The sequence below is a fragment of the Gorilla gorilla genome, chromosome 2 (genome assembly GCF_029281585.2).
Source record: "Gorilla gorilla gorilla isolate KB3781 chromosome 2, NHGRI_mGorGor1-v2.1_pri, whole genome shotgun sequence".
In the NCBI taxonomy this organism is placed as follows: domain Eukaryota; kingdom Metazoa; phylum Chordata; class Mammalia; order Primates; family Hominidae; genus Gorilla; species Gorilla gorilla.
The window spans coordinates 111,247,140-111,270,810 of NC_086017.1; the positions used below are offsets into that span (position 1 = coordinate 111,247,140).

Consider the following 23,671-nt stretch of genomic DNA (forward strand, 5'->3'; position numbering starts at 1 on the left):
AATTCCTAGCTCATACCTTCTTTCTTGCCTTGTTTATCTTTTTGTGTCTGTGCATATTTTTTATTCTAATTGTGCTGACAGTATGCTTTTTGGCAACCATACTTCCAAAGCAATGTTTCCTTGGTATCTTAAGTTCATATATTTTCCTTGGCCATAAAACATTGCTGGCAAAAAGTCTGATGATAATCTAATCGTCTTTTCCTTATAACTCATGCTGTCTTATTACCTCCCTCTCCCTATCTCTGCCCAGGTTCCCTCAAGGAATCTTTCTCTTTTAAAATATAGCAAACATATTATGATATGTCCTGGTGTTGGTTGTATGACGATATTTTCAAATATACAGTATACTTTTTCTTTTTCTTTCTTTCTTTCTTTTTTCTTTTTTTTTTTTTTTTTTTCGAGACAGGATCTCACTCTGACACCCAGACTATAGTGCACTGGTGCAATCTCAGCTCACTGCAACCTCCGCCTCCCAGGCTAAGCACTTCTCCTGCCTCAGCCTCCCGAGTAGCTGGGATTACAGGCCCACGCCACCACGCCCTGCTAATTTTTTTTGTATTTTTAGTAGAGATGAGGTTTCACCATGTTGGCCAGGCCGGTCTTGAACTCCTGACCTCAAATGATCCACCCACCTTGGCCCTCCAAAGTGCTGGGATTACAGGCGTGAGCCACCTCGCCCTGCCAGTATACTTTTTCAATACGTAGTTTTAAATCTTTTTTTCTTTTCAGGAAAGCGTTTTTTTGAATTACAGTATTTGCTCTGTTCCCTTGCTTTGCTTTTCTTTTTCGGGGAGTTCATTATCTATAATGTCACTCTCCTTTGCATATCTTTATAATTGTTAGTTAGTCTTGAATTCTTTTGATTTCTTTCTTCATTTGTTAAAAAAATCTTCTTTTTTATCTTGTATTTATTTGGAGACATTATTGGTTGCATTTTTTACTCATTCCTTCTAGCGTAACCTTTTCTGACATGATTTTTTCTCTTTATTTCTAATTCTTTCCTGAGTTTTATCATATCATTTGTATGTTATTCTAATTCTGTTTTGTTCTTTCATTTCTCATACCACTTTTTTTTTTTTTTGAGATGGAATCTCACTCTGTCGCCCTGGCTGGAGTGCAGTGGTGTGATCTCGGCTCAATGCAACCTCTGCCTCCTGGGTCCAAGCAAATCTCCTGCCTCAGTCTCCTGAGTAGCTGGGATTACAGGCACCCACCACCATACCCAGCTAATTTTTTTTTTTTTTTTTTTTGTATTTTTAGCCAACGATGTTGGCCACGCTGGTTTCGAACTCCTGACCCCAAGTGATCCAACTGCCTCGGCCTCCCGAAGTGCTAGGATTACAGGCATGAGCCACCATGCTCCGCTTCACATCACTTTGTAACTATAATTTAGTTCATTTTGAAATAGTGGCTACCAACATTGATCTGTTTTGTAGGTACTTTTTTTTTTTTGGTCATGCTTTCATTGTCTGTAGGTCTGTATTCTCATTTTTAAAACAGAAATGCTGTGTGAGATTCTACCTTGATATTTTCTGTCCCTCATTTTTATGTAAAATTCTTGAACTCTTAGAATGACATAGGGTGCAGGAAAGTTTTTGAAATTCCACAGAGCTTCCTCTTCTGTTGTGTTTGTATAGTGTTTACAAATATGGCAGCTTGCTTTCTAAGATGTGCTGGCTGTGTTCCCCATCCCATTTGGTTTTAGATCCACTCTTTTCTTTATCTCTGTTGTCCCTGTCTATTGCAGTTTTGATTCCACTCTTCACAGTTTCTCCTCAGTGTGAGGCTTTGTCCTAGAAGGTCAGATTTGAGAGTTTATGGTGGCTGGACAGTTCAGCCCTTTCAATCCTTCTTACCACAGGCTTTTTGTACTCACTCAGTATTGGAGAGAACAAATCCCTCCCAGTTTCAGCTACTATTCTCAAATTGGTTCCCTGTGCTTTCCAAACTATTGGCTATTTTATGGTTCTCCTGTTCTCAGGTCTAGAGGATGCCCTGTTGCTTCTTTCCTCTTCCTCCTGCATGGACAACCATACCAGGTCTATAGCTGTTGGTGGTTTGACCCCACAACCTGCACTTGGGAGTAGGGCACATCTTGAGGGGTCATCTTATCACTTAGTTTTGTCATAGAGCTGTCCATAGGTTTTTTCTGCTACAGTTGCTCTATTAGTTTTCATGTGGGGATTCAAACAGATTAAAAACCTATGCTGTCATCGTTGCTTTCTTCCCAGAGTACCTCTAACTCAACAGCATTTTGATCCTGTAGCTACCCATTTAGAGAAGTTTCTTTTTCTTGATATGTCATTTTTCTTTTTTACTTTTTATTATGAAATAATGACAAGAAGTTGCAAATAAGTGTACACGGAAGTCCCACGCATCCTTCACCTACTCTTCTAATGTTGACATCTTGTATAACTATAGTATAATGTCAAAACCAGGAAATCGACATTGGTATAATCCATATAACTTACTCAAATTTCACTAGCTATGCACACACTTATTTGTGTGTGTGTGTGTGTGTATGTGTGTGTGTAGTTCTGTGCAATTTTATCACATCCATAGCTTTGTGTAACTGTCACAATCAAAGTACAGAACTGGTCTATCGTCAGAAAGCTTCCTCAAACTAAACTCTGATAGCCACTTCCTCAATCTCTAACCCATGGGAACCACTAAATCTGTTCCTCATCTCTATGATTGTGTTATTTAAAGAATGCTATATAAAAATTATTTCTATTTATATGGAATTATATCTTATTTATATAATTATAAAATTCCTTTTGAGATTGAACTTTTTTATGCAGCGTAGTTCTCTTGAATATGTCAGGTTGTGTGTATCAAGCCTATACATTCAAGTGCAGGCTCTTGCATGAACATAGGTTTTAATTTCTCTAGGATAATTGCCTAAGAGTACAATCACTGGGTCATATGGTAGATGTATTTTTTGTTTTAGAAGAAACAGGCAAACTATTTTTCAAAGTGGCTGTACCTTTTTTTATTCCCATCAGCAATGTATGAATGATCCAGCTTCTCTGCTTCCTCTTCAACACTTGGTGTTAATACTCTTTTTAAATTTTACACATTCTGTTAGGTATGTAGTAATATTGCATTCTGATTTTAGTTTGTCTTTACCTAATGGCTAATGATGTTGAACATCTTTTCCTGTACTTATTTGCCATTTGTATATCTTCTGAGATCAGATGAGATTGGGTACATTCAGGGCATTATGGCCATAGACACCATTTGTATATCCTTCTCAGTGAAATGTCTTTGATGTCATTGACTTGTTTTCTTGTTTTCTTTTCTTTGCCTTCCTTCCTTCCTTCCTTCCTTCCTTCCTTCCTTCCTTCCTTCCTTCCTTCCTTCTTTTTGAGATGGTGTCTTTACTGTCAACTCATGCTGGAATAAAGTGGCATGATCACAGTTCACTGTAGCCTCAACCTCCCGAGCTCAAGCGATCCTCCCACCTCAGCCTCCTGAGTAGCTGGGACTACAGGTGCATGCCACCATGCCTGGCTAGTTTTTTTAAAAAAATTTTTATAGAGACAGGGTCTCCCTGTGTTGCCTAGGCTTGTCTCAAACTCCTGGGCTCAAGTGATCCTCATATCTTGGCCTCCCGAAGTGCTGGGATTACAAGTGTGAGCCACCATGCCTGGCCTTTGTTTTCTGATTGGATTGTGTGTTCTCTTAATGTTGAAATTTGAAAGTTTTTTAAAAAATGTATTCTAGTTGCTAGTCCTGTGTCGGATACATGGTTTGTAAACATTTTCCACCCGTCTTTATCTTACTTTTTCATCCTCTTAACAGGATCTTTCATAGAGCAAAAGTTTTTAATTCAGTGATGTATAATTTATCAATTTTTCCTTTTATAGATTATGCTTTTGGTGTCAAGTCTAAGAACTCTTGCCTAGCTCTTGATCCCAAAGATTTTCTCCCATGCTTTTTTTTTTTCTAAAAGTCTTACAGTTTACAATTTATATTTAAGTCTGTGATCCATTTTGAGTTCATTTTTGTGTAATGTTATTTTTTTATTTTTGAGATAAGAGTCTTGCTCTGTTGCCCAGGCTGGAGTGCAGTGGCATAATCACGGCTCACTGGAGCCTCTATCTCCTGAGCTCAAGTGATCCTCTTGTCTTGGCCTCCCAGAGTGCTGAGATTACAGGCATGAGTCACTGCACCGGGCTGAAGACTCATTTTTTTAAACTGTGGATGTTCAATTGCTCCAACACCATTTGTTGAAAAGCCTATCCTTCCTCCATTGAATTGCTTTTGTACTCTTTACAAAATTCAGCTAGAAATATATGTGGGTCTCTTTCTTGATTCTCTTGCTGGGGCAGTTAATCTGTATTCTATTCAGGTCCACCCACAGTATGGAGGGAAATCTGCTTTACTCAAATTCCACCTATTTAAATGTAAATCTCATCAAAAACAGCCTCACAGAAACATCCAGAATTAATGTTTGACCAAATATCTGGGCACCATGGACCAGTGAAGTTGACACATAAAATTAATTATCACCCTGTATTGTATTTTATTTTGTCACCTATTTTATTTTGAGAAGTTTCCTGTGTCATTAAATCCTATGATTTTTGATGATTGCATAGAATTCTGTTGTATAAATATATCGTAATGTATTAGCCTGATCTCCAGTTGTTGTACTTTTAAGATGTTTCCACATCTTACAAGTTTTTGCTATTTTAAATAATGTTATGTGAACAAACATCCTTGTATGTACCTCTTACTACCCACTTGTAAAAAAGAGAGAAATTTCTGGGTCAAAGGATGCAAATTTTTTTTAAAGCTTTTAAATGCATCTTGCCATATACCTTTCCATAAAGACCTTATTCCTGCTAATAACATGTGATATTTGATCCTCAGAAAAGATTGTTATGGAGATTCATTTAAGTTTTTTTGTTTTAATAGTCTGAAAACTTCACATTATTTTTTAACTCAAACTTTAGTTTTTGCAATTTATTTTCCTAAATGTTGTATTTTGTCAGTTTTCTTTATGTGTATGATGATCCTCTCCTTTATTGTAAATTGCAACATTTTGTCCCTCTCAAATATGAGGCACTCAGGACTCTCAATTCCCCCAGTTCTTGTTTGGATCACTTCTTATGGAGAGGCTTGTAGATTCAACAGAAGTGCTGAGGCATTACCTTTAGATTCTGTGACATTGCAGTTAATAACTGAAAGGAAGCCTTTTCTGAAGTATAGCACACTGATGAACTGGACTGATAAAGTCTTTTTTTTTTTTTTTTTGCGATTGAGTCTTGCTTAGTCGCCCAGGCTGGAGTGAAGTGGCATGATCTGGGCTCACTGCAAGCTTCGCCTCCCGGGTTCAGGCCATTCTCCTGCCTCAGCCTCCTGAGTAGCTGGAACTATAGGCACCTGCCACCAAGCCCGGCTAATTTTTTGCATTTTTAGCGGAGACAGGGTTTCACTGTGTTAGCTAGGATGGTCTCGATCTCCTGACCTTGTGATCCGCCTGCCTCAGCCTCCCAAAAAGTTTTTTACATAGTAGTAAATTTTAACAGTAGTAGCTCATCTGTTTTAGAATAATTGGTGCCTAGGGATTGAAGAGACCTTGAGAGGTCAACCAACTAATAACACTTCTGGAGACAAAGCTACACAGATTTCATCTTTGGCAAATGAGAATCAGGGCTGTGTTTGAAGGTCTCTTGTGGAAGAGATGATTTATTGGCTCTTCAAAATCTCTTCCAATGTCTAACAACTATTATGAAGCCCACCATTAGCCAAAATCCTGAAGAATTTAATGATGCTTAATGCCAAGGTAACTGGATATTTATATAACCAATATTTTATAGGCAAATCTCTGAAAACATACCTTTCTTTGTCTCCTCTTTTTTTTTTTTTTTTTTTTTTTTGCACCACTAGTGGTATAGTTTAAAAACAGTTCTCATAATACATGCTTCATGGCTTTTTAGAATAAAAAATAATGGTGATATACCCTTAGAGACATGCTTTAGGACACTTGGTTAAAAAAGGTGTGTCTTTGATGACCACCTCAAAAGAGTGGCAAACTTCACAGTATAACTTGATAACATACAAGGAAATGGATGATTATACTATGACACGTTGCCACTAAACAAGAGTCTGACAATCAGGTCATTGAATAGAACATAGCACACAGATTCAAGTATTTAAGCACTGCTTTCTGGGAAGTAAAAACTGACTCAAAACCACTGATGTATTTTGACCGTTAAAAAAGAAAAGATGTAGCAGTTTAGCTCTTCTGGACATAGCATTTCCTTTCTAGAATGAGACCGGTTCAGTCAAGCTTGAAATCAGTAAGAGGAATGATGCTTTCTCTTAACTGTTAAGAAAAAGAAAAATGAAATAAAAAAAAAATAAGTTACTACTGCAACAACGGCATGGCACTGGGACAGTGAAACAAATAAAGGGAAAATCGGATGGGCATGGTGACTCACTCCTGTAATCCTAACACTTTGGGAGGCCGAGGTTGGAGGATTGCTTGAGTCCAGGAGTTCGAGACCAGCCTGGGCAACGCAGTGAGACCTCATCTCTATAAAATAAATTAAGGGAAAATCATTTTCTCATAATTGCATAGTCTCCTAAGAGAGAGGGCACTGAGAAACCACTTGACAGCCGAAGGATCATTTTCACTGATTACCTGGGCACCCATGATATCCGTTCACTTTATGAGAATACACACACTACAAGCTTCCTATTCTGTAAGAGAAGGTATTTTTCTTTTCACATTCAGCATGATAAGAAAATTCTCATTTTCTTGAATGTCAGCATGATACTCAAATTCTCAGCTCAGAAGCTGCAGCTGTCGCAGTCACTTGGCAGCTTTTGCATCATCCTGCAGGCTCAAAAAGGTGCAGGGTCAAAAGCGCAGCTCCCTTTGGTACACATCCCCAGCAGCATCTCCTCAAGGCAGGTGCCCAGGGCCCTTACTAGGGAAAGCAGGTGTCTGGGCTTCAGGAGTGGGCTGGAGCCTCCCATCAGGCCAGGGCTCCCAAGAAAGCCCAGAAGAGCATCTCTCCCAGTGCTGAAAGACTTGACACTTTCTGCTAGGGCTTTTTTGCTGCCCCATGTTTGTTTTAAGAACCTTAGTGTAGTAGAGTAGGGAGCTATCTTTTCCTCATGTTTTTAAAGAAGAAATAGGCTTAACTAGGGGAAAAAATGGAGTTGGAAGTCTCATTTTCTTTAATGTAGTCCAAATCCCTTTTTCTTTCTGGGGTATATTTACATCTTGTTGTTTTGGGAGAATTTTTGATCAAAGATTTGGAGAGTTCCCTTTCCTTCCAGTATTAGGAGGTTCCCCAGGACCAACCTGAGGTTCATGACTTGCTAAAAAGGACTTGTAAGGCTCAGCATATAGTTGTACTCATGGCTAAGATTTATTATAGTGCAAAGATACAAAGCAAAACAAGTAAAGAGAAAAGTTGCATAGGGAAAGTCTGGAGGAAATCTGGCTCAAGCTTCCAAGAGTCCTCTCCCAGTGGAGTTACAAAGTACACACCTAATTCCTCCAGCAATGCTTTGTGGCCATTGTGCAAGGCAAGTGTTTATTATGGAGGCTCAATAGAGATTCAGTACCCCAGATAATGACTGGGTGCTGGTCAGGTAGGCACACTCTGCCTACCACATACACAAACTCCAGATTTGCAGAAGAAAGTCAGTTGTTCAGCATAAACCACATTAGTCGGGCAGTTTAGACCACTCTTATAATTTAAGGAAAATGTTATGTCACTGCAGGAACTGTTTACCAGCCAAGTTCCCAGAAGCCAGCTAAGGGCTAACCTTGCAAGGAGGTCCTTCTAAGGATGGGCAGTTTCAGGCCTGCTATATTAACCATTTTCTGTGTAGCTGATCTCCTTGGTCAAGGCATTTTATAGCAAAATTATTAACAGTAGTGTCCCATGACACAGTATGAAACTAACCTGAGTATTGACTTTACTTAAAATCCAGAGGTCTTGGATTTAGCCAGTTAAAACAAATCCCATTAGCTATAAAGGTTAATCTTAGGAAGCCAGGTGGCTTTCTCCTGAAGGTTTTGTATTAACCTTTTTTAACCTAGCCCGAGGCAACAATTCGAGCGCAGCACATGTCTGGGTCGTAAATTGAAGCTGACCTGCATGCCTTCTTGGGCTGAGGCAGGCCAAGATAGTCAAGATATGTACACAGGAAGGACAATCCCAGAGAGCATTCTTAGAAACAAAGAATTCAAGTTCAGTTACCCCAATGAAAACATGCGTTAGTCAGGTAGCACAGGTTAGCAGAGCCCCCAGTGTGTCTTCCCACTGTGGGGACTTCAGCCTATGGTTTCCCTGTCCAGTCTAAATAATTCAGCTAAGTTCTTTGTTTTAGAAGGACTGCCTGAAGGCAGTTTGTTTCTGTCAGTTTTTCTCCTAAGTGTGGACAATATCTGGAGGTGTTCTTGGAAACTAGAGGAGCTGGGGCCAGTTGCTGCTATCTCATAGTCAGTGCTGTTGGGTGTGATCATAGGCTCAGCAGTCAGTTTGAATCAAGCCAGCATCCTGGAAAGGGAGCATTGGTGTTCAGGAGCAGTTCTGAAAAACAGATCATTAATGCCCTCTTTCTCCTGCATCTCCCCAGGTGCCGGGTTTTTTTCTTCTTTGCTATTATGCAACAGTGTGATTCATTCAGAAATCATAACTTTACCTTTTCCCCAGCCATTGTTTATTCTTATCTAGACCATTTATAAGGAAGGGTAAAAAGGGTTGGGTGTAAGAGGGACAAAAGGATTTACATAGAAAATCATTGTTTCATGTAACAACCAGAAAAAAAACATCATGTTCCAGAATGGGCTAGGACAAAATCCTGAATTTTCAAAAATTTTCAGACTGTGTTTACATTACCCTATCCCTTTTGTCCTGATTATTTATTCAGGAAGCAGCCTAGAAAATATCAATTTCTGTCTAGGAACAGCTGCATTTAGCAATCAAACTGCCTAACTAAGAAGAGAGGTGAGCAAAGAAGAGTCAGACTATCAATCCATCATTGCAAATTTCAAAATACTCTGGCAAGCTGAACACAAATTAATAGCAGTGAGCTATCCTATAAGGGGTCAAGAGCCCTGTCTGTCAGGAGTGGATGGAGGGGTCCCACTCTCTGTGATGTGCTCTCCCCCAGCTTGCAGCTTTTGACAGGGTTCTTGGGATTCATCATTTCTGCTGCAACTAGTTCGGTTTCAAATGGTCCTATCAAAGAGCAAGCCCTTTCCCGTAGGCATCTGCAAGTGACCCATGTGATTCGGATAGCAGAGTTTATGGCCCCACAGAGGAGCGTTGTAAACAAACCTGCAATAGTCCCTGAGGCTGAATTCTGTTCCTTGAGCCTATGCCTGTCTTCAGAGATTGAAACAATCCCTCACAGACAGTATCAAGCTTAGCATAAGCTCCAGGCAATTAGGATCTATGAATTCAGGATTCCAAACTAGCTAGCAACTTTTCCTCTATAGCAGCAGCAAAGCCAAGAAGATACAGGGCCAAACAGCTTTGTTCCAAGTCCAATTGACAAGAAATGTTTTCTAAGCCCTGTTTACACGGTCAGATTTAGAGTCCAATTGACCCACTCCAAAATATGCACATTAGGCTGGAAAATCATTAGCCTCTAAGGGTCAGACAGACACCTGATTTTATAAGAACTTATTAGCAAACTAAAAACTGCTTTTTAAAATTCAAAAGGTGTTTTTTTCCAGTGGAGATGAGCTATGCTTCTATGTTGTCTACCTTTTCCCATAGGCTCCAACAGGCAAAAATTATAGCCAAAAAATCAGTTATGGAGATTTCAGTACTTAAATACTCAGAGTTTACATTGTAATTCATCTACTAGCAACAAAAATCAAGAGGTGCATATTCTCCTAATACTTCTTATGGAGTAGCTGTCCCTAACTGGGGTAATCCCTCAAGCATTTATGAAAGTATAAGCATATAATATTTTACATCAGTTTTTATCATATATTCAGGTGCAATAGGCACAGAATAGAAGCCATTTTAAAAAATCTCTCTCTTTTCTTCATTGCAGGTTTACTCAAACTCCTAGTAGTAAAGTGGTAAATTCAGCGTATATGATTCACGTTATACCTGCTGAGAGATTCCCAGTTGGAATGCAAGGGGCTGCTGTACGAGGCGATGGGGTATTATTTCCCCCCTCCCCTTTCTTGCTGGTTTATCTAAAGCCTTGTTCTAGCTCTTGGAACTGACTTAACAAAAACGTTAAAAGTTTGCATTGCTTTCTCTTCCTTCCCACTTGGAGGAGAAAGCAATGCAAACTTTTAACCTTTTTGGCCCATGCAAAATGTGTTTTGGGAATGTTTGGGCCCTTTCTCTTCTCATCTAGAGGAGAGAACAAAACCCAAAGGCATCAACCAGGCTGCACTTTTTAACCCCTTCATTTTAGCTACCCGTGGCCAAAAGCAGCCAAGGAATCTAATGAACCAGTTGTCCTGGGGTTGGATCTGTCATTTTGAATTCTGTAGGTAACTTTTACCTCTCACAACAGACATCATCTCAGCAGCTGATTCATACTATAGATGGCTAGGTAGCCACTGGGCATTGAAGGTTCACCATCATGTCTTCTTCATCCTTCCTTTTCCCAAACCCTGCTTTAGCCATAGTTCAGTGGTTTGGGTTGTTTTTTTAGCAAATCCCACTTCTGATAGTAGCTGTCATCCCCAGTTTGGGGATTTGCTAGAACTCAGCATATAGTTATACTCATGGATAAGATTTATTATGTTGAAAGGATACAAAGTAAAACTGAGAAAGAAAATAGAAAAGGCATATGAGGTGCAGTCTGGAGGAAATTAGGCACACTCTTCCAAAAAGTCCTGTTCCAGTGAAGTCCCACAGGATGTGCTTAATTCCTCCAGCAATGAGTTGTGATAACACAGGAAGTCTTGGCCATTTGCAAAAAATAAAAATGTTAGAAGATATGTTAAGCTTTGGCTACTTTTCCTTAGTAACATAAAAGTTGTGATACTATGCTCTGTAAACATTGGTCATAGTTATCAAGCTTATCTTTTTGCAGCTCAAGGAAGGATTTTCGTATGGCAAATGGCCAAGAATTTCTGACTGAAAATGCGAGACTTCTCCAAGTTCTCTTGAAATACTGGCAGGACAGTGGAAAGAGCCTGGACTTTGTTTTTCTATTCCCCGCTTCAAACTTGATTTTGCCGCGTAGTATTAATTTCACTTTGGCAAGGGGTGATCTATTTGCATCTCAACTTCCTTATCAATAAAATGTCATACAAATCTCCCAGTCACAGGGTTGTTATAAAAAAATTAGCATATATGGGATCTGGCGTGGTGGCTCACACATGTAATCCCAGCACTTTGGGAGGCTGAGACAGGCAGATCACGAGGTCAAGAGTTTGAGACAAGCCTGGCCAACATGGTGAAACCCCATCTCTACTTAAAATACAAAAATTAGCTGGGCTTGGTGGTGGGTGCCCGTAATCCCAGCTACTTGGGAGCCTGAGTCAGGAGAATCATTTGAACCTGGGAAGCGGGGGTTGCAGTGAGCTGAGATCATCCCATTGTACTCCAGCCTGGGCAACAGGACGAGACTCCATCTCAAAAAAAAAAGAAAGAAAAAAAGAAAATTAGCGTATATGGAATAATTGGCTCCATACTTGATGCAAAGTAGGAGTTCCATAAATGTAATATTCTCTTTACTTTGAAAAAAATGCCCACTAAAAGACAGGGACTATAAAATTTATATAAACTTTATAAAAGCCCCAACTAGAAGTAACCTAAATGACAGCCTAAAATGACCATCACTAGTAGACTGAATTTTTTAAAAATTGTGGCATGTTGATGCAATGCAATACTACACACAGCGTCAACTATTGTTACTGCAAAAACATGGATATATCTCACTGACATCATGTTGAATAACACAGGATAATGCATACTGTATAATGCCATTGAAAATAAGTTCAAAAACAAGCAAATTAATCTATGGTGACACAGATCATTAATGGTAAACTTTTGAAGGGAGTATGGATTGGAAGGGGGATACATGGAGCCAGTTGGGGTGCTGGCAATGTTCTATGTCTTTACCTGCATGGTGGTGGTAACACAGGGGTATATGTATATAAAAATTCATCAAGCTGTGCACTTATGATTTGTACATTTTATACGTACTTGTATATTATTTACATGTGTACATATGTAAGTAATACCTCAATTTAAAAAACTACTCCTTTTGATCTAGGAGCTGGATTTTATATCAATATCATTTTATTAGGAGAGTATCTAGCTCCAGATATGACATGGCAACAGCTGGCTACCTTGCAAGCTGTGGTCAGTCTGTTCCTTGTATGTGGCCCCATTTCAGAGCTTGCCTGGAGCTGACAGGCATATTGTGAGGGTCATGCTCCATCATCATTGACAGCTGGAGATGCCATCACATGTCATTGGCAGCAAAGCACAGGGAAAACCAGGCAGTGGACTCTGCTTCCCACCCTTAGGCTGTGAGGCACAAGCCCCAGCAATGGAAGGATTAGAAAGCCTCTCAATTTAAAAAGACAAGGGGAGGGGAATGTGGGCTGCGCAATTTATAAATAGACATTGCCCAAGGCTGCCTGATGATGAAGTGGTTGTTTAGTAAATCTTTCTCCTTTAAGGATGCCAGTATTGGAGACCATTTTAAAAAGACCAGTTTCATTTTGTCTTTTGGGAGAGATCCTGGGTTTCATTGTCAGCCCTGTTGGGTGATATTTCCCTCTGTCGCATTTAGGGACAGGCCTTCAGTATTTGGCATCACCTTTACATGGAGCACAAAGATGATGATGATGATGATGTGTCTTTTGCCAAATGGATGAGCAGCTTCTGGGGCCACAGCTGGAGAGAGGAGGATCAGAGAGGACTCCGGGAACGCCACCGACTGCAAGCCACCAGTCACAGGAAAACCTCCCTGCCCTGCCCAGTGAGTGATTGTCATGGAACCGGAGGGGAGAGCTGGAATAGGGGAGGGGGTTTCTCTTAGATAATTTTTTGAGGAATCTTTGGGTATAAAGTTTTCTTTGGTTTAAAACCAGTACTTCTGAGTCTTTCTCATACCCACAGAAATCTCTCTTATTATTTCATCTTGTCTTTCAAGGGACCTTATTGTCATCTAATGGGTAATGATTTCTTCATTTTTAGTTGTCTGAGATATCTTTAACTACTCTTCAGAGCTCCTGATAAGCCTGAGATAATCCCACTGAGTGACGGAATTTAAGCCAAAGGAAAGAAACTTGATGCTATACTTAGTCTGTGTAGCCTTGTGGCTCAATGTGTGATTTCCGTTTGAAATACTGAAAATTGTTCCACTCTTTGGTAGACCTTCTAAGGAACTGGGGATCCCACATAACAAGTCACTACCTTTGAGAAATTTGACATACTTGTTTTTCTTTCAGGGAGTCCATTTGGTTTCTAGATGGGAGAGGGAGCTAAAACTCTCCTGCCCTCAGCACTATTTTGTTATAGCTAGGCAGAGCACCTGATATCTGGGGAACAAGATGCTAGCAGGAAAGCTCCCAAGAGGGGAATGGATGGGCTTGGTCAGCTGTGGACTCAGTGACATGTACAGGCGGCTATTCTCTCTGCTCTACTGGCATGCTAGAAGTCTCCACAGTAGACATGTGTGTCCTGTGCTTCACAGTTACACAGCAATAATACAGCTTTTCTTTTTTGTAAGTCCCATTAAATGTCAGCTACCAGAGGATAGTTTCTCAATCCCCTGCTGTTGCCAACCCCGGAACCAAGTAAGTTTTGTTTGGGGTAATATTATTTTATTTTTAACTTCAGGCTTCCCAGACACATAATGTCTATAAGACATATGAAAGTGTGCAAGGCAACCTCTATTACTCCTGGTGATCAGCAAGTTTGAGGAAAGAGAATTCTTTGAGACACAAATATTTCAAAATATATCCCTTGCCAAATGCATACTCAGGGACAAAGGGCAATCTTCAACCCTTCTTTCAGCTTCAGGTTGCTAAAGTGAAAAAGATGGGGGTGTTGGACTGAGTGATCTCTAAGAACCCTTCTACCTCTAACCTTCCATGTTCTGTTATAAAATAAACACCTGCTTATTGCCTCTCATTTTAATATATATTCCACAATGAGCAAAATATCCAGGCTGTGTGAACCAGGAGTATGATTAGTTTCCAGTTTCCAGATGTGAGAACTGGGATAAACAAAAACAAAAACTGTAATTTACTATTTATTACAATGGCCTCTTGGAGCCACAGGAAATATGAAAACATAGAAAGAAACATGGTTTACTAGTTCCTTGAATAAACTTTAGCATCGATGGGGCTTTTAAAACAGAGATAGTTACCCTATTTACAGAATTCACTTTTAGGTTACAATGTTGTTTGCCTTAATCTATGGAATCACAGCATCTATTATGTATAACATTTGTAAACTGTGTCCTTATGACATCTTTATCTGCTTATCCCTGCTTCGGGCATTTGCCTGAATTAACCTGTTTAGATTCTCTGAGTCAGCAATGAATTCCATAATTATTAGACTAACATGCATAATAAAAATTGCTGGATTAAAAAAGTTAAAAATATGACTGAATAGAATGGAGAAACAGTAAGCGTAGATCACAAATCAGAGGAACCAGAGGTCAATGGGCAGAGTACTGGAAAGTAGTTGGGGAGTCTAATTCTTCATTCTTTATCTACATAATGCTGTATATGTATAAGTGAATCTATACTTGAATACTTTCTATCTCTAAAATGTAATCAAATATTCTTACTTTTGGCGTGGTGCCATGGTTCACACCTGGAATCCCAGCACTCTGGGGGGTCAAGGCGGGAGGATCACTTGAACTAAGGAGTTTGAGACCAGCCTGGGCAACATAGTGAGACTCCGTCTCTCAAAAAAAAAAAAAAAAAAAAAAACAATAGCAGGGTGTGGTGGTGCTTGCATAGTCCCAGCTACTTGGAAGGCTGAGGTGGGAAGATCACTTGAGCCCAAGAGGTCGAGGCTGTAGTGAACGGTGATCATGTCACTGCTTTCCAACCTGGGTAACAGAATGAGACCTTGTTTATATTTTTATATATATATATATATATATATATATATATGTATATATATATATATATTCTTATTTAAGGAACAATTTGGTTTTCAATTTTTTGTCTGCTTTGAGCTAATGGAAACACCTTAAAGAGAAAAGCTTACTCTTATCCTTACTTTTTTTCTTCTCTCCTGACTGCTCTAAGGCCCTTCTCTCTCTCAACCTTTTAATAATCTATAACCATCAATATTACATTAAGTATTATATGCATAGGAGGAGAAGAGCTTTCCCCCTTGCCTACTTTGAATGTGGTTTCTTTTTTTCCCCACTTCTCCTTGAATGTAGTTTCTAATACATCTTCATCAGTCTCATGATTCACACAAAACCACAGTGATCAACATTAATTAATTTAACATATTTATTGAACACCTACTGTGAGCCAAACATTGTCCGAGTATCACAGGGTGAAAGAAGACATGCCCAGTCCCTACACTTGTGGGACTGTCAGTCTAGTAGAAAATATAAATTTGGCAGAAAGAATTAGGTACAAGAAAGGGTAAAGCTTAGGCCTTTTTATAGAATGCTACTTTTTCCCCAGACTCATTAGAACCTATGTTGGCTGAATTAAAGTGAATAAAGAAATCCGATGTTATTGTTCTGCTGTCCTTAGTGAAAAAACATAATATGAAGTCTCTCGTTATTAAACTGACTTGCCTTCTCTCTCCAACATCATATGAATACAAAACTGAAGTAAAACAGTTTCCCTGTCATTTATTTATTCTGTGGAAGTGCATTTTTAATACTTTTAGTCTGTTTAGCTTTCTAGTCATCATCTCCTTCAGCTTAACATGGTCCTGTTAACATTGTTCTATGTAGTCTGGGGCTTGTGGAAGGGAAGATTGTGCTAAATGAAAGATCTTTGGGAGAAGAAACCGAGTTTATTGGCCCAGGGCTTTTGTAACTCCAGACGGACCTCCACAGTGCTTCTTCTATGCTCCACGGAAGTCACCATATGTACTTGCCCACATGATATACTTTGAAGGATACAGAATAAGTCTCTACCGATGTACACCCAAGATTTTTTCTTTTTTCTTTAAAGTTCTGGAATACATGTGCAGAACGTGAAGGTTTGTTACATAGGTGTACATGTGCCATGGTGGTTTGCTGCACCTACCAACCCGTCATCTAGGTTTTAAGCCCTGCATGCATTAGGTATTTGTCCTAATGCTCTCCCTCTCCTTGCCCTCTACCCTCTGATAGGCCCTAGTGTGTGCGTTGTTCCCCTCCCTATGTCCATGTGTTCTCATTGTTCAACTCCCAGTTGTGGGTGAGAACATGTGGTGTTTGGTTTTCTGTTCCTGTGTTAGTTTGCTGAGGATGATGGCTTCCAGCTTCATCTATGTCCCTGCAAAGGACATGATCTCATTCTTTTTTATGGCTGCATGGTATTCCATGGTGTATATGCACCACATTTTCTTTATCTACTCTATCAGTGATGGGCATTTGGGTTGGTCCTATGTCTTTGCTATAAATAGTGCTGCAATAAACATACATGTGCATGTGTCTTTATAGTAGAATGATTTATATTCCTTTGGGTGTATACCCAGTAATGGGATTGCTGGGTCAAATGGTATTTCTCATTCTAGATCCTTGAGGAATCACCACACTGTCTTCCACAATGGTTGAACTAATTTACTTTCCCCCCAACAGTGTAAAAGTGTTCCTATTTCTCCACAGCCTTGCCAGCATCTATTGTTTCTTGGCTTTTTAATAATTGCCATTCTGACTGGTGTGAGATGGTATCTCATTGTGGTTTTGATTTGCATTTCTGTAATGATCAGTGATGTTGAGCTTTTTTCATATGTTTGTTTGGCCGCATAAATGTCTTCTTTTGAGAAGTGTCTGTTCATATCCTTTGCCCACTTTTTGATGGGTTTGTTTGTTTGTTTCTTTTAAATTTGTTTAAGTTCATTGTAGATTCTGGATATTAGACTTTTGTTAGATGAGTGGATTGCAAACATTTTCCCCTATTCCATAGGTTGTCTGTTCACTCTGATGATAGTTTCTTTTGCTGTGCAGAAGCTCTTTAGCTTAATTAGATCCTATTTGTCAATTTTGGCTTTTGTTGCAATTGCTTTTGGTGTTTTCATCATGAAGTATTTGCCCACACCTATGTCCTGAATGGTACTGCCTAGGTTTTCTTCTAGGGCTGTTATGGTTTTGGGATTTACATTTAAGTCTTTAATCCATCTTGAGTTAATTTTTGTGAAAGGTGTAAGGAAGGGGTCCAGTTTCAGTTTTCTGCATATGGCTGGGCCAATTTTCCCGGCACCATTTATTAAATAGAGAATCCTTTCCCCATTGCTTGTTTCTGTCAGATTTGCCAAAGATCAGGTGGTTATATAAGTGTGGTCTTATTTCTGAGTTCTTTATTCTGTTCCACTGGTCTATGTCTCTGTTTTGGTACCTGTTACCTGTTACCATGCTGTTTTGGTTACTGTAGCCTTGTAGTATAGTTTGAAGTCAGGTAGTGTGATGCCTCCCTTTTTTTTTCTTCTTTTTTCTTTTTCTTTTCTTTTTTTTTGAGTTGAAGTCTCATTCTATTGCCCAGGCTGGAGTGCAGTGGTGAGATCTCGGCTCACTACAACCTCTGCCTCCAGGGTTCGAGGAATGCTCCTGCCTCAGCCTCCTGAGTAGTCAAGACTACAGGCATGCACCACCATGCCTGGCTAATTTTTGTATTTTTAGTAGAGATGGAATTTCACCGTGTTAGCCTGGCTGGTCTTGAACTCCTGACCTCAGGTGATCTGCCCACCTTGGCATCCCAAAGTGCTGTGATTACAGGTGTGAGCCACTGCGCCCGGCTGTCTTTTTTTTTTTTTTTTTTTTTTTAAATTAAATTACCTTTCTCCATTGTATATTCTCCCTCCATGCTCTCAATTTAAAGTGATGAAAGATATTTGTAATTTTAGTTTTTTATCGTTGATCTACTTTCAGATGGCTGCACTCTCATTCTTATAGTATCTCACTACAGGGCAGGTGGGGCATGGCCCTCTTAGGGGAGTTCTCACAAACCTGGGAGAGAACACATACTATCAAGTGTCATGATTGGCAGTGGCTTCTTGTATTTCAGATTATATTTGAATTTAATTTTCATAGGAGGCAATTACTTAATCCAAGGAAATGAAACTAATGATAGAATTTCAGGTACCAGTGAGAACTCTATAGGGAGCTTTTAGCATAATGTTCTGTGGACTTTTCTCTCTTCTTCTAGGTGCTAAGGTGGAGGAATTGCTAGAAAGGCAGTGGAGAGGAGTGGTCAGGAGCAAGTGCTCTGGAGCTGGCCTCCCGTGTCCTTCATTTACTAGCAGCATAACTCTGAGCAAGCTGCTTGAGCTCTCTTTGCCTCCAATTCCCCACATGTAAATGGGATTGGTGATCATAGTACAGACCTCATAAAGGTGCTGTGAATATTCAATAAGTAATGTATATACAGTGCTTTGAACAGTGCCTGGTACCTATTAACTTATTTATTTAAAAAATAAGTTTTTTTTACACTAAATGCATACAGTGTATACATTTAGAAAGGGAGAGGGGACTTTATTTCTTGTAAAGCTTATAGCCTGCAAGTTGGCCATCCCACAGCCTGGGAAGCATAGCCTCCAGAAAGACTGGAAACAGGCACTTCAAAGGAGGAGGGGTAGGGGGTAGGAGCTTTATGCTGAACAGGTTGGCTAAACTTCCATATGCAACAGTTTATAGGAGGAGCTATGAATATTCGTGAAGGTGGTTCTGACACAGTTCTTTGGACACAGGAATTTTGAACAAACATGCATGTAGCATGTATGACCCATGTTCACTTTGGGACGGAGACTTAATATTTAAACATATTACAATTAGGCCCTATTCATGAAAAGATCTTCTTAGGACAGGAAGGTGAGTGAGTGTGCAGCCCCCATAAACTGGCTAGAACCAGTCCATGGTTGGTAGTCTTGTCAGGAGAAAGTTATTGAAATCAATCTCTTGTCCAATCAAAACTGTAGTAATGGCTGGTGGAACAAGAGAATCAGCTAGTCAGCATCTGATGGAGCTGCAAATTGTTTTAATACTGCTTATGTCAGGGCCGGTGCTTGTTTAGCTGCTAGAGGAAAAGAAAAACCTTGTGGCGGTCAGAACATAGTTTATTCTTTAAGTGTAGGGGTGCACAACTTAACCCTTGCCTGGCGTGGCCTTAGGTCCTGTTTATAATTAGGTATCTTATTACCACAAAGGCTTTGTTCTGTCAGTGTTAGGATCTCTATTTTAACGTTAATGCTGGTCAATTGTTGTGTCTAAACCATAAAAGACAGGGAGTACAACGAGGCGCATCTGACCTCCCGTCCCGTCATGGCTCAGAACTAAGTTTTTAAGGTTTTTATGGAATCCCCTTGGCGAAGAGGGGGTCTGTTCAGTTGATGAGGGGCTTAGGATTTTATTTTTATTTTACATACCTAATAAGATGCTTTCCCTCTCCCTTTTCCTTTTCCCCTCACTCATCTCCTCCCTCTGCATCTCCTCCTCCTCCTCTGTCAGAGGTGTTGACACTTAGAAATTTTTTTCCAGATGCCTTCAGTTAATTACTGCACAAAATTCTAGAGTTTTTCATTTTCCCTTTACTTCATTGTCTTTTATGTTTCTCTTTTATATTACAATGGGAAGATAATTGGTAATTTTATATTGAACATTGGCAGGTAACATATGTTCTGTTATGGACTGAATGTTTGTGCTTCCCCTTCCCCCATTCATATGCTGAAGCCCTAATCTCCAATGTGATGGTATTTGGAAATGGAGCCTTTGGGAGATAATTAGGGTTAGATGAGTTCATGAGGGTAGGGTCCTGGCCTAATGGGATTAATATCCTTAGAAGAAGAGACATCAGAGAGCTTTTTCTTTCTCTCTCTATCCCCACATATGCATAAAAAAAAGCGGTCATGTGAGGTTGCAGTGAGAAGGTAGCCATCTGCAAGCCAGGAAGAGAGCCCTCACCAGGAAGTGAATTAGCCAGAACCTAGATCTGGGACTTCCTAGCCTCCAGAACTGTGAGAAACAAATTTCTGTTGCTTAAGCTACTCAGCCTATGGTATTTTGTTATAGCAGCCCAAGCTGACTAATACATTTTCATAACAAGCGTCATCACCAGAGAGTGGAGAGCTAGTAGGGAAAACATTATTATACATGACCTAATTTAATGTCATTTGGGGTTATGATCTCAGTGGCATATGGTTTATATGGGCTTAGTTTGGCTACTGCAGCTTCGGGATGAGTAAGACAAGTCCTTGAATTTTGCTTTAGGAAAAGATTCCAAGTTCCTGAGGTGTGAAGCGTTATAAGCTCACAGGAGTTTCTTCTTATAGCTCTCCTCTGTTTGGCCACTATATAACTTATGATATGGTGTTGGTGACAATTTTGCATTGATTTAGTGTGTAATAGTGTGACCAAGCAGGGTCTGTTCATTTCCCCAATTAAAAAAAGTTATTTTACTGATTAGTTTAAAACAGTGTTTGGCTTCCCAAAAGGATGTACAGTGCATGGTTACTAAGCTTATCTTTATTATTTCTCAAAGAACTATCATTTTACCAGTTGAATATTTGAATGTTTTCCCTGATAGTGTTTCCAAGTATAGCTAGTCCCCTCATTTGTAGTCCTCTTGGCTCTGATGATAGCATTAGACTACGTTATAAAATACTCCTCATATAAAATTCTTTCAGATGAATTCCTAAAGACCTATAGATTATTATTACTAACTTTATAATAGAATTCTGTTTAAATTGGTACATGGCTAAAAGTCACATTTACAGGCAGTTTCACATGGAAATAGAATAAAGTTGTTGCTGTTGTTAAAGATAAAGGATTTAGTACTGCTAATCCAGGAACCAGATGTCACATGCTTAGGCATGTCACTTTATCTCTCTAATAAAGTCACTAGTCACATAAGTCTTAGGCAAGACTTAGCCTCACTAAGATTCATTTTCCTCATACGTAAAAGGGGAAGAATCACTCCCTTGTAGACTTTATTCTGAAGTTAGCTATCAAGGACCTGGCCCCAGAGTGCCAGGTACATACTGTGCACTAGGACTCAATATGGGTCTTACTATGCCAGCACCTGGATCTTTCTCATTATGTCTCATCTTGCTGTTAACCATTGACTACAGGGTGGGAGGGATACAATTGAAGGGTGATTGCAATTACAGCCAGAATAAAGAACATCGAATAGTTAAGCTCTTGACGTGAATATATTACATAACCAATTTCCCCCTCCCCAAATTTCCTTTTAGGTTTATTGGCACTTAAAGAAAAACAACTTTCTTTTTTTGGATCTGTTTTATGTTCAAAGCAATATTGAGCAGAAGGTACAGAGATTTTCCATAGCCCCCATACTCCCAGATATGCATACCTCTCCCATGATTAACCTTCCTGGCTAGAGCGGTATATTTGTTTCAATTGATGAACCCACACTGACACATCATTATCACCCAGAGTCCATAGTTTACACATTAGGATTCACTCTTGCTGTTGTACATTTTATGGGTTTGTACAAATGTATAATGGCACGCACCTACCATTATAGTGGCATACAGAATAGTTTCACTGTCCTAAAAACCAATTTCTTTTTAAATGAGAACCAATGACTTGGGGACAGACAGCGCATGGGATTTTCTTTGACAGAGATTGTTGTTCTGGGTCCACAGGGGAAAGAGTCATGCTGTTTGGAGCACTCTAATCAGGAGAGTCGGTGTACAGGGCAGTCATTTCCCTCATAGTCAGTGCCTGCTGCAACGCTGTAGCCCAGGAGCCCAGGGTGAGCTCAGAGTGTGAGAAGATAGCAACCCAGGTGCTACAGCGTGATTCACAAAACAGGGGATAGATAGGTGAGGCTATTTTAAGCCATTTGGGACATTGTTTTAGGTCTTATTGAGGAAAATTACCTTAGGAGGGCATATAAAATTCCAAAAATAGAGCTCGCATAGCAAGTAAACATTTTTTAAGAGGAGGAGATTCTCCCTGTCCCAATTACAGTTCTCTTTTAGGCCCATTTTCCACAAAGTCATATGCCAAAGCGAAGAAACAAACTGCAAAACCTATCTGCTGTAAGGAGTTTTAAGTACACACTTTACGTTGTGATCAAACTCTTGCCATTCTTTTTAGGCTCCTTAATGGAAAGGGATGTTTGTACAAACATCCGTTTCACTCCCAGTCACAAAACTTTAATTTATTATTATTTTTTTCCTGACAATATAACACATGTTCCCCAGATATAACTATGAAAAATACTAAAAAAAAAAAAAAAAAAAAGGAAAAGGAAGAAAACAATAGCACATCACAGAGAAAAACTTTGGTAAGAGTTTGATATGTTTTAACATTACCAATCTTGGGATATTGCCCTACTTGAAATCCCTCAATGTCTCATTCCAGCTCTCTTGGTTCCTCTTGGTCCACTGTGCTCCCCAGCACCACTATGCTAGCAAGCTTCTTCCATGGCAGTGGATCTGCCCATGTGGTGCTCATCTCCAGGCAGAAAGCAGTCCTTGTCCTCTAACCCTTGCTCATCCTTCAGCTTGTCGCTCAATCAGCACACATTCACAGAATTCTCTCTGGATCCTTCTCCTCTACCCCCCTAACACCCACCCCAATATATATAGTTTTACCCCATTCTACCTTCTCATTGCACCTTGAACTTCCCCTTTATAGCATTTAGCCAAGGACGTAGGCACATGCCCTAGTTGTTTAACATCTATCTCCTATGCAGATGCCATCTCTAATAGCCTGTTTTGCTCCCCATCCTATCCACAGCACCTACTACCACGACTGACCTATTTAGTAAATGGACTAATATATGCAGATTTACCTTAGGTATCTTAGCAGCTTTACATATCTTTAACCATATTTCTGATTATTATTTGAGAGTAAGTTTCTAGGTATGCATATCTAGAAAGATATGCATATGTTTGCCAGTGCTGCCATAACAAAATACCACACACTGGGTGGCTTAAACAGGAGAAATTTATTTTCTTACAGTTCTGGAGGCTAGGAAGTCCAAGATTAAAGCTTCTTCTGAGGCCTTGCTTGTTTGATTGCAGATGGCTGCCTTCTCACTGTGATTTTCCATGGTCTTTCTTCTGACAGTGAGCAACTCTGTTGTCTCTCTACCTGTTCAAATTTCCTCTTCTTGTAAAACACCGGTCAGATTGGATTAGGGCTCACCCTAATGGCCTCATTTAACGTAATCACCTCTTTAAAGCCCTATAGCTAAGTGCAGTAACATTCAGAGCTGTTGGGGGTTAGGGTTTCAACCTATGATTTTTGGAGAGATATAGTTCAGCCCATAACAACATACAATGGCTGGATCTAAGGAGGGGAATAGTTTAAGCTTATTATTTTTTCTTTTTTACATCTTCTTGTATACCAACATTTTAAGCTTCTTAACACATATTTCTCAAGGCTTTCTAAGAAGGCTGCACATATTTTTAATCCCATCAGTAAGGGATGATAGTTCCTGTCTCCCTGTACTCTTGCCAGTGTTGGTATTATTAAAACACATTTTTTTTGCTAACCTGAAAGGTAAAAATATTGTTATTTTATTTTACATAATCTTTGACTGATAATT

The 23,671-nt window shown here is 39.6% G+C and overlaps 1 protein-coding gene across 2 annotated transcripts in view; it reads left to right on the forward strand.

The window, feature by feature from the left end:
- Nucleotides 1–23,671, forward strand: part of LNP1 (leukemia NUP98 fusion partner 1) — a 54,879-nt gene that overhangs the window by 15,448 nt on the left and 15,760 nt on the right. For both annotated transcript variants that reach the window (XM_019023553.4, XM_019023554.4), the window contains 2 exons: nucleotides 10,039–10,150; nucleotides 12,754–12,942. In XM_019023553.4, the coding sequence (XP_018879098.1) occupies nucleotides 10,039–10,150; nucleotides 12,754–12,942 (301 nt within the window). The remainder of the gene's footprint in view (nucleotides 1–10,038; nucleotides 10,151–12,753; nucleotides 12,943–23,671) is intronic.